This window comes from Pleurodeles waltl, chromosome 3_2 (genome assembly GCF_031143425.1).
Source record: "Pleurodeles waltl isolate 20211129_DDA chromosome 3_2, aPleWal1.hap1.20221129, whole genome shotgun sequence".
Lineage (NCBI taxonomy): Eukaryota > Metazoa > Chordata > Amphibia > Caudata > Salamandridae > Pleurodeles > Pleurodeles waltl.
In genome coordinates, this window is record NC_090441.1 from 132861844 (window position 1) to 132879515 (window position 17672).

The 17672-nt window shown below is 47.9% G+C and overlaps 1 protein-coding gene across 2 annotated transcripts in view; it reads left to right on the plus strand.

The window, feature by feature from the left end:
- The window catches only part of PITPNM3 (PITPNM family member 3), a 1929018-nt gene that overhangs the window by 1425346 nt on the left and 486000 nt on the right, over window positions 1-17672 (plus strand). For both annotated transcript variants that reach the window (XM_069226994.1, XM_069226995.1), the window contains exon 6: window positions 6412-6601. In XM_069226994.1, the coding sequence (XP_069083095.1) occupies window positions 6412-6601 (190 nt within the window). The remainder of the gene's footprint in view (window positions 1-6411; window positions 6602-17672) is intronic.

Sequence of the window (17672 nt, forward strand, 5' to 3'; positions counted from 1 at the left end):
TGTGGGTCAATAATTCATTGAATGTTAGTAGTGTGCCCTCGGAGTAGAAATCTCCAGTTGTGACAAGGCCCACCGCCTTCCACGGGGACATATTATGGTGTGCTAGCAAGGACCGTGCTCCAGGTAGAAGTGTCAAGGGGTACATGGGGGAGTATGGTATGCGAGGTCCCCTGCCATGGACATAGCGTAGCCAGCCCGACTTTGCAGCAGTCAATACAGTATTGCCATGTAGAGGGGAGGAGGATTTGTCTGACAGCCAGGTCAGTAATGGTCGGAGCCAGAGCGTTGAGCAGGACCGATTTTTCGCCTGACGGATGATCGCCCAGCCAATCTGCTGGCCACTGCAGCTGGGATGCAGCATAGTACATTTCAAAATTGGGGACTCCCAGTCCGCCCTCAGTCTTTGGATGTTGGATCGTGGATGAGGCCGCGCAGCGTCTGTCCTTACCCCACATAAAATCCATCAAAGTGCTCTGTAGTGTCTAAAGAATGCGCATGGCAAAACAAGAGCGCTTCAAAGTAGTAAAGTAGGCGAGGTAGGATGATCATCTTAGTGATAGAAACCCTGCCCATAGGGGACAGGGGAAGTGTTCCCCAGAAGGGCAGGGAGCCCTTAATGGAGCAAAGGGCTCTGTCAAGATTGCCCTCCCTAAGGTCCTCAAGAGAGTGGTACATCTGTATGCCCAAGTATTTAAAGGTGGTATGACACCATGGCAGTTGATAATTCGGTAATGCCGACTGGAGTTCTGGAGGTACTGGAAATAGGGGGAAAATACAAGATTTGGACTTATTTACCCATAGGCCGGAAATATCTGCGTAGGAGTCCAGGATCTCCAATACCTGGCTCAAGGACAATGTGTGATCGCGAAGATAAATCAAAGCGTCGTCCGCATACAAGGAGATTATATGAAAAGTATGTAGCTCTGGGATGCCCTAACATTATGCCTGTTGTCTGTTGTGCCTGTTGTCTGAGGTGTACAGCCAAGGGTTCCATAGCCATGGCGAACAGCAAAGGGGATAAGGGGCATCCTGTCTGGTGCCCCTGGAGATGGGGAATGGGTCTGAGATAATTTGTCCCGTCTTGACGCGGGCCGACGGATTCGAGTAAAGGATCCTGCTCCATGTTATGAATCCTGCTCCGAGCCCCATCGCAGCGAGTGATTGAAAAAGGAAATCCCAGCTCAGCGTATCAAATGCTTTTTCTATGTGAAGTGACACAGCAACTTCACTACCGGTGGGAGTTGGATTGATGCGGTCTAGTATACGGATCAGTCTCCTAATATTTTGGGAAGTATTCCTGCCAGGTATGAAACCTGATTGATCCTCGTGAATTAAATGAGGGATATATGGGAGAAGTCAGTTGGCCAAGATTTTCCCTAGTATTTTGCAGTCTGTATTTAGTAAAGAAAGAGGACGATATGACCGGACATCCAGGGGATCGCAGCCAGGCTTCGGGAGTACCACTATGAGGGCTTTCCGCATGGAGGCAGGCAGTATGCCGCGGGACTGCGCCTCGTTGTAGACCTGAAGTAGGGGTTGCAAGAGGTGGGGTGCTAACGATGCGAAATACTCGGGCTGGAGACCGTCTGAGCCGGGAGCCCTGCCTCGGGACAGTTGGGATATCGCAAGGCGGATCTCTTCCACCTCGATAGGACCATTCAGTGTGTCCGCCTGTTCCGGGAGCAGGCGGCGGAACTGTAGGGAGTCCAGAAAGCCAGTCACACGATCCCCTGGAGGGGGACGGAGGGGAGCATATAGTGTACGATAGTAGGTGTTAAAGGCTTCATTAATCGCCCCTTGAGCGTTTACTAATTCACCGGAATCCAAGCAAATCGCTCCGATAGGCGAGGATTGGAGATTGTCACGAGCCAGCCATGCCAGCAGTCGGCCTGCTCTGTTGCCCTCCGCGTACTGACGTGTAGTGTAATGTCGGTGATCATGTTTGCACAATCTATCGTCTGCTTCCCTGTGGTCTGCGCGTATGGATATAAGTGTGTTCGCCGCTTTCTCGCCTCTGGCCACAGCAGTCTCTTCCGTACGTAGTTTGGACTCTAACTTAAACAGTTCCCTGGTTAGAACCCTGCGGACCCCGAAAGAAGCCGTCATACAGTGACCCCGTATCACCACTTTATGTGCATCCCACTCCGTTGCCCTATGTGTGGTCGTGTTTTGGTTTTGTGAGAAATAAGTGGTCAGGCACTGAGCTAGGTCCGCCCGAAAGGGAGGATCCGCCCGGGCCTCCGGCTGCAGGCGCCACATTGGTATCCGGGCCCTCGGATGGCCCCAATCCAGAGCCACCTGTAGGGGGCAGTGATCCGACACAGTGCATACCAGATAAGTGGTGGTACTGATCTTGGGTATCATTATGGAAGGGACAAAGAATAGATCAATCCTTGTATTCAAGTCATGCACCGGGGAGTAGAATGAGTGTTCACGGTCTGTCATTACATGTAGAAAGCTCTTTTGGGAAGTATTGGGTGCATAAAGGCCTACAAGAGTCAGCGGTTTACCATCTAGGCAACCCTCTATAAGTACATAGCGGCCATCAGGGTCCAGTCGGGTGTGGTAAATCGTGTACGGGACATTTGGTGCAATCCAGATTGCTATGCCTTGAGCAAAGGACGAGGCAACAGTGCCCACCAACTGTCCCCTCCAACTAGTGCGCTCTCTCTCTATCGTGGTTGCAGACAAGTGCGTTTCCTGTAGCATTGCAATATGGACAAGGTGTCCCCTTAAGTAACTGTATATGCGTTGCCGCCTGCGTGGATTGGATATACCCCGGACGTTCCATGTGATTATGCTATAGCGAGGGTGTGTGTCTGAGGTTATGTAACCATGACTAAGCAATTATGTTTGATCGCGGGGAGGTTCCCCAGTGCCACCCCCCATTGTTTGTGGGATCCCCTCAGGTACCTTCCCCCAGACATGAGTTTCGGAGCAGGAGAGCTGAAGAAGCCCCTCGTCCCCCCCTGACCACCAGACGCGACATCGTCAGAGCAGACCGATGAGAACTCAGAAAAGAAAGGGCCATATGTACCAAAGCATTTTCCTATTGACACAGAATGGGTAAACCCTTTGATACATCTGGCCCAAAATCCCCAATAGAGTGGGGGAGGAAACGTAACACAATACATAGTAACTATGTGCAAACAAAGAACTAGGCCCGTAGAAACGCATAAGAGCAAACTGGTCCATATGGAGCGGGGTGCGGTGTGTGAGTTATAGATTGCGGAGGTCTGCCCCCGATCACCCAAGCAACAGATCGGACCACCACCACCTCGGATCCCGCACTAGTCGTAACAGTTGTGTGGCCTACACTTCCGGGCAGCAGCACGTTGGCCCAGCATGTCATAGTTTGGATGAGGAGGACCAATTGGTGAGAGAGTATCTTGGGGTTTTATCCCCAATGGAGATAGTGGTAGCGCGGATCATGTGGATCAAATGTCGTCTGCCGACCATGGAGTGAGTGACGGGCCCTGGTGTGAGTCCCCAGCGTACGAGGAGTCGGCCCGGGTGGTTTCGGCATCAGTGTCCGGCAGTGCGTTCAGGGCCAGGTAAGGATTGGAGACAAATTGCGTGGCTTTGCGCAGTAGGCGTGTGCGCTCTTCTCCTGATTGCGCCTTGGTAGGTTTGTTACCTGATCGGGCCCGGCGATCTCGCTTCCTTTTTGGGGGGTGCCCAGGTCCCTTCCAGGCTCCCCTGCCAAGCGGGCTGGGCAAGCCCCTTGGCATGAAGCCAGGTCCAGACGTCCTCCGAGGAAGTGAAAACGTGCACCGTGGAGCCATCAAGTATCCATAGTTACGCAGGGAAGAGGAGGGCGTATTTAATGTTGTGCTCGCGGAGACGTTGTTTTGCAGAGTAGAAGGAGTTACGACGTCTTTGGACTTCAGTAGTGAAATCAGGGTAGGCAGATATTGATGTGTTCTCGAATTTTTGTGGGCCCTCCTTGCAGAAAAGCTGAAGCACTAGATTTCTGTCTCGATAGTTAAGGAAGCGGGCGATCAATGGGTTGGGGTGGGCACCCGGTGGTTGAGATCTGCCCGGTACTCTGTGAGCCCGTTCGATCGAGAAGAATTTCGGCACATTCTTCCGTAGAATGGTGTCCGTTAGCCATCATTCCAGGAATAGTTCCAAACTGTGGCCCTCGGCTCTCTCAGGGAAACCCACCAGACGTATATTGTTGCGCCTCGATCTTCCCTCCGCGTCTTTGGCTCTGCGTCTAAGTTCGTCCACCTCCGTGGATAAGTGGGTCATTTGCTCCTGGAGGGACTTCACGTCTGGGGACAGCCTCCGTCACTCTCTCCGCCATTGCCCGGTGATCGGTTCGTAGTAGGCTGACATCTTCGTTTCAAGAGTGGTCTTGGTGTCCATGATGGCCTGGAACACCCTCTCGAACTGCGAAGTGTGGCCCAGCAGGGTGGACTCCATCTGGCGCAACGCCTGGGTGGTCGAGTCCTGACTCCCAGGTGACGTTCCCGACATCTCCGCGATCGGCGCTGGTGTCCTGGCAGGTCGCGTCTTACCCATCCGGATGTCGAGGTGTCAGACTGGCACCAGTCAAGAGCGCTCAATCAGGGTAGCGCACGTTATATTTGTTTCCGTGGTGTGTGGCCAGAGAGTTGAGGGGGATAGGGTGTACGCGGTGCCGGATAATTGAAGAGGTATTAGTGCAGTAGGATGACACCGCAAATTAGTAGAGCAAGTTGAGACAAGAGCGGGTACTGCCCACAGCGGTATGATGTTGGGAAGGGACAGGGTGGTATTAGAAGGGGTGAGCGACCCACTGATTGAGTTGTTAGTATGAGTCCGCAGGCTCGTTAGACTCCTGTGTCGGCGGAGGGATGGTCCAGATGAATTGAATAAAACAGGCTGGGGTACCAATGCTATAAATGTGGGGTGAGGGCCAATATTTCCGGTGTCTGGCCGACCCCGTAAGGGGCATAGACAACAGAGGCAAGGAGCTGCGGTGGCACCCACTCCGGCAAAGGTTTGTGCGTGGGCGCAAACGCAATGGGGATCCTCAGTATGTGTGCAGGGTGAGCGTACTCACCCCCAATGGTGCCCAGAGCGAAAAGTCCCCGCCGGCGATGCAATATCATTTACCCAGTCGGGCTGCGTGTGGAGAGGCGGAGACGGCAGGGGCCTCCCAGGCCGTGCATGCTGTCAGCAGAGTTTCTAGAGGGATCGTCGCAGCGACGCTCGTATTCCCCCGGTCGCCCGGGCCGGTGGCAGACCACGGCCTTTCCGAGCTCGTGGGGCCCAGCGGGCGCGGCTCCGAGGGTCACCCAAGGAGCGTCCAGGAATCGAGGCCGATCGCACCCCCGTCACAGAGTGGGCGCCGGGACCCAGACGGAGACGCGTTGTGCAGGGCGGTCACTTCGCACGGTGAATACGGCACGCGTGCGGAGCGGTGCGCGCCTCTGATGAGATCAGGTAGGATCTTCCCGGGGGCCCCTCCGAGTGGTAGGGCATGCGGCGACCCGCCAGGAGGGCGGGGGAAGCCTGGATGCAGGATAGTCGGGTGACCGGGAGCGGAGCCGCAGTTTATGCTACCGCTACGGTCGCCATCTTGGACACTGTCCAGTCTTGTTATATATGATTGTTTTGTGAATTGTCCAGTATGTCTGTGTTACTTTCCATGCGTCTAGATTTTTCTCTCAAAAAATTAAGGACATTTCTTTATATTTTGGATTTATTTTTTTTCAAATTTGTAATAAAGTAGTTTTACGTTCTACAATTTAGCATTAACTCGATATTTTAGTACCCCCTTCATAATATGTCATAAAATATTGTATTCGAAGGACTACACCAATTGATTTTACCCAGAGGTATATTTTATTAACAAAATAATTGGTGACAATAATTAGACAAATATCATGAAACCATTTCTATCAGGAATTTTACTTTTTTGTCTATATATCTATCCAGATCTCTGTATGAGTATCGGGTTTCCCCATTTTTGTTGCTTCCCATAATAAGACATTGTTGTGGGATTCAGTGCACAAAATGTTCATGTTCGGATCATTGTATGATGTAGGTAAGAGGAGAGATTTAAGTTGATGGTGTATTACTGTATTATGTTTTTCAGGAATCATACTGCAATTTGCATTAATAAAGTCAGCAAAAATGGTATCCTATGATTAACAAATGTTTTAGGGGAGCATGTCACAGAAGCTATCATAAATACTTGAACCACAGATACCCAGATTCATCAGTGGGTGGAAACATTTCCTCTTCTGATGATCTTTAATGCTAACAGGATTGCCTGCTATTCCATTTTGTTGCTATCTTTACTAAGAACTATTTTACCACTGTCTAGATATACATGTATCTCCTCAGGTGTTGATTTTTGATTTCCTGCCCTGTGCTTTGCTCGATTGTCCCTTTATACCTGAATTTCCTTTCTTCCAGCTTGAACCCGTACAGCTATGATGAGAGCTGCTTGAGCAGCAGCGAAGACCACATCCCACTTGCTGCCTTACCTTTGCTGGCCATCTCCTCCCCGCAGTACCAGGATGCTGTTGCCATGGTGATTAGTAAAGCAAACCAAGTATACAACGAGTTTCTCAAGTCAGAGGACGGGGCAGGCTTTGACGGACAGGTAGGTCAAGCTGGGAAGGGGTTTCAGGTTGTAAAATAAGTTCTAGGCACTAAATGGGATTGTTATATAAAAAAGCAACATTTACTTAATAGCACATATTTTGAGTCAAAGATCTTTCTGTAAACGTGATGTTCGTCTTTAGCATACATGTTCGAGTGCCCAAGGTCGATCAAAAAGGGTTGGATCAATGCTAGAACATCCACATAACACACATTTACAAGCAATTAATCTAAATGTAGAATATTTAAATAGGCAGTGGTTAATATGTGGCATGGATCCACCCCTATTGGAGATTTGATCAATAACTATGATATAGGCAGATATTGCTTTAGTCAGTGATATTTTTTTGTATTTTTGGTTTCTTGGTGGTAGATGATCAAGATATACTTGAAGTTTAACCTCTGGATATGTCTTAGTTATGAGTCAGTGGATGAATGAGTTGTAAGTGACCCTTTTGCCGGGTTAGAGAGTGCGTGGTACTGCATTAGTATATTAGCCACTATTTTAATCACTAGTCCATAATTCTTATGTTTTGGTTTCTTCTTGGTGGCAATAAAAATAGTAATAGACATTTGTCGGATGGTCACACAGCGCGTCTCCCCAATGCATTACAACACAACATTTAAACAGTAAATCTGTTTGAGAATTTTACAACTGGAACTATTTTAATGACCATAAGCTTCAACAAACCCACTGAAGCGTCCTATGCCACAGGTGATCCGTTCTATATAATTTGTCCCATATATAATGTTGGCCAATGTAACATGCTCTTTTTTGCCATTCTTAATCGGGGTGGATGGAGCTGCTCACTTTACATTTAAAAAATATAATACTGCATCAGTCACTGGTTTGTGTTTGTGAGCACACATATGTGATGTAGGAGCTTTTGAAAAAACGCACTATTCCCAGCTTTAGAAAGAAGTATCAATATTGGATACATTGAACTGGACACTTAAAATATTTGCCAGCCCTAACCATTAAGTGCAGGAGCGGCTTGCGGGGCTTGGAAGGGGCAGGGCAGCGCACGGGCTGGGGGGGTGGAATCAACATTAAAATAAAATAAATTTTAAAAAAAAACACTTACCTGCTCATCGCCGCACTGCTCCTCTTCTCCATCTCGCTGCAGGCACAGGCTCCCAGCCTGCCCAGCGGCCAATCCTGACGCTGCTCAAAGCAGCATTCAGATTGATGGGAGCGCCTAGCCAGGGCGCTCCTAGGCGGACTGGGAGCATGTTCTCCCCAGCCCGGCAACTGTGTTGCTGGGCTGGAGTGAGCCTTCTGCACATGTGTGTTTGGCCGGCCTGAGACGGCCGGCCAAACACACATGTGCACTTAGGGGAGTGCACAGTGCACTCCCCTCACTGCTCTTCACCCCTGTGGCCCCACCCCTTTAAAGGAAAAGGATAATAAACAATGGTTATTATCCTTTTCTTCTAAAGCTTTTGCAGCTGCTGCTGCCGGCGAGGGGGGATGGGAGGAGGGAGGTGACGCTTCTCTCCGCCCTTATGCAGGAGCCCTTTATTAAGTGGCTCAATTCATTGCCATTTTTACTAAGGACACAGTTATCCTTTTTTCAGCAATCTATTACTTGGAGGTTTGTGAAAATGACGGTGCAGCTTGAACTTTCCATTGATAAACAGTGGATTATCAAAGGGATGTCCAACATTTGTCTATGAAGGTGGATTCATGCTATATTTCCATTTTAACTCTGTGTAAACCTGTCCTTTTTGGATAGCCTGAAAATGAAGATGGAGCCTTTATTAAGTAAACTGGAACCAACCCCATCCTCAGAACCAGATGGAATTTCTAGAACATTATTGGTGTTAAAAGGCTAGCCTGGACTAAAGGTTGTGGCCCAATTGAAAGCCATGCTTTGTGTCTGTTGTCCCTTGCTTTGATAATTCAAATGTGAACCAATTTGATGTCTCGACAAGTTACTTTATCTATAGCCCTCTTTGGGATTTTACATCAAACATTCATTTTAAGGTGCTTTCCACCCTAATTTAAAGATAGCCTTATAGAGATAACGGAAATGTATCAAAATCAGATTTATGTCAACTCCTAGATTAGGCTACTCACCTTGCAACTTGAGTGTTGAGATCTTATCACTTTAGCTTTAGGCTTCTCGGGGCACATTAAAGAATGGATTTTATTAAGATGAAAGGCAAAGGTGCGCAATCTAAGTGATTGATCAGTAATTTATTTGTTTTGTTTTGAGTGAGAGGAAGTCTCTGCATGAACATTTGAGTTAGAAACAATCAATGTGTATGTAAGCGCTATTATTTGGCCAGTCATTGTACTGTGGGGTATATGCTTTGGGAGTAGATGTGGTTTATTGACTAGAGCTGCTGACTTTGGAACCTGGTAACCAGGTTTGAATCCTGGCCTCTGCACTTGGCTCAACATCGTGTGATTCTAGGCAAATCACTTAGGGCCTGATTTAGAGTTCAGCACACAGGTTACTTCATCACAATCATGACGAATATCCCATCTGCTGAATTACAAGTGCCATTGGATATGATTCACTTGTAATACAGAGCAAGGGATGGCCATTTCGTTTGTGGCAGAGTAGGCCACCTGACACACTCTGAATCAGGCCCTACTCTCCCTTTGCCTACAAATGTGGAATCCTCACTTGATATACATGGTCTCGTAGATAGTTTCCCAGCTCCCCATCCACTGTACAGTGCTCTGTTGCATCCTAGATGATTCACACTACATAAATATAAATAGATTCTTGCATGCAAATAATTTATGAAGGCATAAATGCAGACCTTGATGGGCTATCTGAACTTAATGGAATCTAACAATGAAGTTAGAATTGATGCCACCTTGTTGATCAGACCTGATCACGTGGAGCCCTCTTATTGTTTCGCTAATCGGGTTCCCCAGATTGTATTTGCCTATGGGCAGAGCTTCACCCCTTGCTGTGATACTAGCCATACCAATGTTATTGAATGTTTCTTAGTCCTCTGGTGTAGGGGTTTATGCTAGAAAACAAGGTGAAAAACACCTTTTCTAATAAAGACCAGCTAAGACCTAAAGAGCAAAGCAATCCATCTCCCCATCTTACTGCTTCTAGACTTTTCTAAAATAGTATTGCTTTGCTGGCCTGCAAATTATCTTGAATCATCTTAGTTGCTCGGCTAAGAACAAGTAGGGTTTCAACACAAGACAGGCACAGAAACGGCCTTGGTATCCGTTTTGGATGATCATAAATTGGAAATTGATGCAGGACACTCAGTTACCTTAATTGTACTGGAGCTCTCTGTGGCTTCAATACATCGTGTTTCACCCTTTAGACCCACTGTATGGTAGAACTAGGTTCTGGGGTGTGGCGTTATCGTGGTTGTCATCCTTCTCACTATGACAAAGTCTTCCTCTGTTTCACTCAATGCCCATGCCTGTTGAATGAGGGTACCAAAGGGGTCACTTCTGGACATCTTGTGGTTGGAACAAATGGGAAGTCACCATGACCAGTCAAGAAGGTCACAAAGTTGGGCTTCACTATGGACAAGTATCTCCATTTGAGGGACCAGGTCAATGGCTTTGTGTTAGTGTGCTCAGTTAATTTCCAAGCTTCTGTGAAAATCTGTGATCATTGTTGGAAAACTATCCTGGCTATATTATGCCAACTCGTGCTGCTTTGGTTTGCTGCAAACAACTATTTATAATCTTCAAGTAATTCAAAACACTATTCTCAGGTTAGTGGTACACTGGTTGAATAGCATCTTGTATCAGTTCCCATAGGGTGCTGCATTGGTTGCTGGTGTCCCAGTGAATCGAGTTTAAGGTACTCTGCTCTGCCCAACAGGTGAGTCTAGGTCAAGAACCCAAGCAACTTCGCACAAGATTTCTTCACAATTCTCAAAGCCCAAATACCCTTTCCATGAGCGTTTATTTGACAACTGTCCCCCTATGGGCTTGACGTGGAGGTAGAGCCTTCTCTGTCTTGGCCTCATACTTTGTAACTCCTAATCCATTAATATCCATTCCAGAGTAAGCCACAGTGCCTTCTGGACATCTCTTAAGATTCCTTTGTTGTGATAGGCTCTCTGCAGTAAACGGTCAACATGGTTCAATTGCTAAGATACATTTCTGCGAATCAGTACACACAAAATTTAACCGACTGTCTGGTTAAGGTAACAAGTGCTACACCTTTAGAGGCTTGAAGGGAAAGGAAGAAAGGATCGCTGATTAAGTTTGGTTCTTGAAAAAGACCACTAGGATCTCTGCTTTGTCTTACTGCCTCCATTCAATTACCCCAATGCACAGTAGAGAAATTACAAAATGTGAAGTAAAACTAGACACATGGGCGATGAACAATAGCCACAGTGGACAAAGGGAGTGGGGAGGAAATGAGCAGTGAGCACGAGTTTGCAGTGGGCATTTTTAAATATATTCTTGTGTTAGTAGTCTGTAACTAGTCATTTGCTAGAGTACCAACATGGAACATTTATATGGCCATTAAAATAACTGATAACTATAAACTACGCAGTTCTGCTTTTAAGGTTGGGGATAATGCTATAAATGGACAATTGGAGTGTGCTAAGGGGGAAAGGATAGGAGGATTGAACTGAGACGACATATGTTGTTATAATCAGTTGAAAAGATGTTGAATAAAAATGTATTCAAACTGTCCAATAGGAGTCAACTGGCTCACTGTGACAATTTTATAAGATGTATATATTCTCAACTGAGATTTAGGCCGAGATTTACAAAGGTGTCATGCAACGCAGCACAGCACCCAAAGGTACTGTGCTGCGTTGCGTGACATTGGGAGAGCAGGAGAGCATCATATCTGCAGAGATATGTCACTCTCCTCCCCTCTCCCTAACGTTGGTGCAGAATTTTCCTCCCAAGCGCCACACACATACACACACACTGTGTGTGTGTGTGTGTCTAGTATATGTTTTGTACTGGAAGGGTAGCCTTCCAATACAAAATATTATAGCGAGGCAAGTGTTAGCACTTTTCCTACTTTGTGTACTGTACATTGCAGCAGAGTCGGAAAAGAAAGGAGAAATTTTAAAAATATCCTTTTAATGCCTGCTTTCCAGCAGCATTACTTTGTGATGCAAAACTCTGTCTACTAATGTCAATAGATAGGGGTTTGCATGAAAAAGCATGGGTGGTTGCATGGCAATGCCCATGCACCACCCATGTAACACCTCATTTGACTAAGTAATGCAAAGTAGCAATTTGCACAGGTTGCTTTACTTTTCCTTACAAACCAACACAAATACCAATTTGCGTTGGTTTGTAAATTCCCAAAAAGGTTTTGCATCAGGTTTGCGTTAAAAAAGTATGGGAAACCCGACCCAAAACGTTTGTAAATCTAGGCCTTAGTCCCCTGAAGCATTGCAATATAGAAGATTGCCTGGAACTGTGTGTTTCATTTCTAGTTTTTCCGGGAGATGTGTACGGCATTCTGAAGCACACATATGAAGAGCAAAACAACATTAATGATTGTTTATATGCAGGAAGGTGCTCTTTCCTGCACATAAACAATCATTGAATAATGATGATTTGCTACTCCTATGTGTGCTGCATTGTGCAGCTCACATAGGACTAGCAAATCAACATTATCGATTGTTTATGTGCAGGGACAGCTTCCTACACATAAACAATAATTCCCTGCAATGCAAGCATGTTAGACCTGACAGCCTTAGGGTGGTCACCCCTAACATTTTGCCTGCCTCCCTCCACTTTTTGAACACTGTTTTTGCTGGCTTTTAGACTCTGCGCACTTTACCACTGCTAACCAGTACTAAAGGGCATATGCTCTCTCCCTTTAAACATGGTAACTTTGGATCCTACCCAATTGGACTATTTAATTTACTTATAAGTCCCTAGTAATGTGCACTGTATGTGCCTAGGGCCTGTAGATTAAATGCTACTAGTGGGACTGCAGCACTGGTTGTGCCACCCACTTAAGTAGCCCCTTAACCTTGTCTCAGGCCTGCCATTGCAAGGCCTGTGTGTGCAGTTTCACTGCCACTTCGACTTGGCATTTAAAAGTACTTGCCAAGCCTAAACCTCCCCTTTCTCTACATATAAGTCACCTCTAATGTGTGCCCTAGGTAACCACTAGAGCACGGTGCTGTGTGGGTAAAAGGAAGGACATGTAACTGTGTAGTTTACATGTCCTGGTAGTGTAAAACTCATAAATTCGTTTTTACACTACTGTGAGGCCTGCTCCCTTCATAGGCTAATATTGGGGCTGCCCTCATACATTATTGAAGTGGTAGCTCCTGATCTGAAGGGAGTAGGAAGGTCATATTTAGTATGGCCAGAATGGTAATACAAAATCCTGCTGACTGGTGAAGTTGGATTTAATATTACTATTCTAGAAATGCCACTTTTAGAAAGTGAGCATTTCTTTGCACTTAAATCTTTCTGTGCCTTACAATCCACGACTGGTTGGGTTTAGTTGACAGCTCCTTGTGCATTCACTCAGACACACCCCAAACACAGGGTACTCAGCCTCACTTGCATACATCTGCATTTTGAATGGGTCTTCCTGGGCTGGGAGGGTGGAGGGCCCGCTCTGACACAAAGGACTGCCACACCCCCTACTGGGACCCTGGCAGACAGGGTTGAACTGAAAGGGGACCTGGTGCACTTCTAAACCACTCTTTGAAGTCTCCCCCACTTCAAAGGCACATTTGGGTATAAAACAGGGCCTCTGCCCTACCACCTCAGACACTTGCTGGAGAAGAAACATGAACCAGAACCTGCATCCTGCCAAGAAGAACTGCCTGGATGCCTAAAGGACTCACCTGACTGCTTTCTACAGAGGACTGCTGCCTTGCTGTTGCCCTGCTGCCTTGCTGAACTCTTGCCCTGCTGCAGAAGTGCTCTCCAAGGGCTTGGGTAGAGCTTGCCTCCTGTTCCCTGAAGTCTCAGGACCAAAAAGACTTCTCTTTTTCAACTGGACTCCTTGTGCGGCGAAAACTTCGACGCACAGCATGCTCCGCGGTGAAAGATTCACCGCACGCCGAACCGGAAAGACACCGCTCGACCCCGCGAGGAAAAGATCGACGCAACACCTGTGGTGCGACCAGAACTTCGACACACGGCCCGCCTGGACAACGCCGCCCAACTTCCAGAGAGGAGTTCGACGCGGCGCCTGCCGCGAGGGAGAAAATTCCATGCACAGCCCACCGGAAAGACATGCAGCCGGACAACAACCCCGGGGCGTCTGAAAACCCCGCTACCCACAGAGGAGACTGTCCGCGTGCCGGAAATCAACGCAACGTCTTCCCCGCGTGAAAAATAACGACACAAGTCCGTGTGTGAAGGGGCGAAACCGACGCACACACCATTTTCCATGCATCTCCTCCTCTGCGGCCCTTTGCAGAGATTTTTCACTCCAAACCAGGTACTTTGTGCTTGAAAGAGACTTTGTTTGCTTTTTAAAGACTTAAGACACTTCATATCACTTTTCAGTGATATCTCTACAATTTCTTATTGCATCTTTTATCGTTTTGACCTGCAAATATCCAGATAAATATTATATATATTTCTAAACACTGTGTGGTGTATTTTTGTGGTGCTATATTGTGTTATTGTATGATTTATTGCACAAATACTTTACACATTGCCTTCTAAGTTAAGCCTGACTGCTCAGTGCCAAGCTACCAGAGGGTGGGCACAGGATAATTTGGATTGTGTGTGACTTACCCTGACTAGAGTGAGGGTCCTTGCTTGGACAGAGGGTAACCTGACTGCCAACCAAAGACCCCATTTCTAACATTGGTGATCAGCGGTGAGGATAGGACTTGTATTTGTGCAGTGACATACAGTAGCTAAGTATTTCACTACCTACCCACAGTTGAAGGTCAACTTGATTTTTATCTCTTTTGCAAATTCGTTTTTTCCTGACAATTTTCTAAACCTAAATCCTCACTCAACATGTCTTTGGCTGGGTCTCAGGCAGGAGATTTTGACCTAGCCCTGTTGCAGACATACACTGTCAAACATCTAAAAGGGTTCTGCAGGGAGATGAGAGTACCCACCCAAGGGGCATCCAGAAAGGTGGACTTTCAAGTGGCGCTGAGGGCCTGGGCAGAAGCCCATTTAGAGGAGGATGATGAGGAAGAGGAGCCAGAAAATGGCCCCTCAGAGGATTTGTTGCCATCAGTGGGTGATGTTACCACTGCAATTTTGCCCCCTTCCAGACCAGGGAGCAGTGTCTCTGAGCAAGGCCTGACCACAGAGGAAAGGAGAGAAGAGAGGGAGTTCCAATTGCAAATGTCAAGACTGAAAATTGAGGCTCAACAGACAGGAGGAAAGAAGGGCAGAGAGAGAAGCCCAAGCAGCTGAGAGAGCCTTGGCTGAAAATAAACTTTTGTTGGCTCATGAACTGAGTCTCAAGGAGCTGGATCTTAAGGCAAGCCAGTCTGAATCCATCAGTAATGGTGGCAGCATACAGACAGGACCTGCTGGAGAAAAGAAGGTTCGTATACCCAAAAATGTGGTGCCCAGTTTTGTGGTGGGAGATGACATAGATAAATGGTTAGCTGCTTATGAAGTTGCACTAAGGGCTGATGAGGTTCCTGAAGGGCAATGGGGTACAGCTATGTGGAGTTATGTGCCACCTTTGGGGAGGGACACACTTCTTGCATTGGACAAACCAGATCAAAACACATACCTATGTCAGAAAGCCATTTTACTTGCCAAGTTTGGACTGACCCCGGAGAAATACCGTCAGAGGTTTAGGGACAGCACTAAACTATCCACACAAACATGGGTAGATTTATTTGACTTTTCCAGTAAGGCACTGAATGGATGGGTGCAGGGCTGCAAAGTAGATGATTACACAGGATTGTATAATTTGATTCTGAGAGAGCATATGCTCAGTATTTGTTTTACAGAGTTGCGCCAGCACCTAGTTGACAGTAATCTGACTGATCCCAGGAAGCTTGCTGAGGAGGGCGGACCTCGGGGCTAGTACCACAGTGTCCAAAAAGGTATCTGGGGGGACACCCACAAAGGTGGTCAGGGTTCCCATCAGAAGAAAGAGGGGGGAGAAAAACTTAAAAACAAGGAGTTCTCAAAAGGCCCCCAAAATAGTTCCCAAGGGAGTAGTGGTAACCAGTCCCGGTCTGATTCTCAAAAGAAAGGTTTTACTGACCATAAGACAGGGAGGTATGTACCCCACTGTGCAGAGTGTAATAAGTATGGGCACTCTGAGGGCGACTCCAAGTGTCCCAAGAGGGCACAGCCCCCCAAAGGAGGACAGACACCTGGGTTGGCTAGCGTAGCGCTCGGGGAGGAGATGGTCCCAGACAGTTTTGGAGTGCAGACAGAGGTAACCCTAGTGTCCCTGGGGGATGCAGAGATGGTGCCAAAAGCCCACATGCCTGCCAATACTTCCAAGTATAGACAGTGGGTCACCATCAATGGGCAAAGGGTGGAGGCTCTGCGTGACACAGGAGCCAGCATGACTACTGTCAAGGGTCAGCTCGTGTCAGCAGAGCAGGTCATCCCAAATACATTCCACCAGGTCATAGTCGCCGACAATCGTGAGAGCCACCTACAGGTAGCTCTGGTTCACCTTGAGTGGGGGGGGGGTCTCTGGTACTCTGAAAGTAGCTGTGAGTCCTGCCATGCCTCTAGATTGTCTGTTAGGCAACGACCTTGAGAACACTACTTGGAAGGAGGTAGAGCTAAGGTCTCACTTGGAAATGTTAGGATTGCCTGAGTGGGTCTGCATGACCACACGGTCCATGGCTGACCGAGAGGGAAGTCAAGGGCGTCTGGAGCCTGGAACAATGGCCCAGACAACTGCCAAGAGGAGGGGCAAGGGGCGCGGGAAACCGGTCCCAGAAGTTCCTGCAGAGGTTGACGGGGTTCCTGAGGAGGAGGCCCACGAGCCAACTGGGGAAGACATTGCCGCCCTAGGTGACCTACCTGAACTTGATGGCTGGCAAGTTGAGGGTAGGCCCACCAGGGAGGAATTCTGCAAGGCGCAGAAAGAATGTCCCACTCTAGAGGGCCTGAGGCAGCAAGCCTCAGCCCAGGCAGCAGGTGAAGCCTCTGGTGATCACCACATATATTGGGAGAATGATCTCCTCTACAGTGAGCCTAAGGTTCCGGCCATATCGTGCGCTGGTGGTCCCCCAGTGTTACCAAACCTTCCTACTGGGTCTGGCTCACGACATTCCCCTGCCAGGACATTTGGGGCAAGACAAGACCTTTGCCAGGCTTGTCACCCACTTTTATTGGCCCAGAATGAGGACAAACTCAGATACGTTCTGTAGATCCTGTCCTACCTGCCAGGCCAGTGGTAAAACAGGAAAAAGGGTTAAGGCCCCCCTGATTCCACTTCCTGTCGTTGGCACCCCCTTTGAAAGGGTGGGCATCGACATTGTTGGTCCATTGGACCCCAAAACTGCCCTGGGCAACAGGTTCATCCTGGTTTTGGTGGACAACGCCACCCGTTACCCAGAGGCAATCCCTCTGAGGACCGTAACATCACCGGTGGTGACCAGAACTCTGATGGGGATATTTACCCGAGTGGGATTCCCAAAGGAGATAGTGTCTGACAGAGGCACTAACTTCATGTCTGCATACATGAAGTCTATGTGGGATGCGTGTGGTGTAACCTACAAGTTCACCACACCCTATCACCCCCAATCTAATGGTCTTGTGGAGAGATTCAACAAGACCTTGAAAGGCATGATTGGTGGCCTCCCTGAGGCCCTGAGGCTTAAGTGGGACGTCCTCTTACCATGCCTTCTCTTTGCTTACAGAGAGGTACCCCAGAAGGGGGTAGGGTTCAGTCCCTTTGAGCTCCTCTATGGGTAACCTGTCAGGGGACCCTTAAGCATTGTCAAGGAGGGGTTGGAGAAAGCTCCAAAGGCACCCCCTCAGGATGTGGTCAGCTACATGCTGGCCCGCTGCAACCAGATGAACCACTTCTGGAAAGAGGCCAAAAGTAACCTTGAGGCCAGTCAAGAGGTAATGAAACGCTGGTATGACCAGAAGGCCACCAAGGTAGAGTTTCAACCTGGAGACAAAGGTGGTCATTCTGACCCTGGCGGTCTTTGACCGCCAGGGCGGA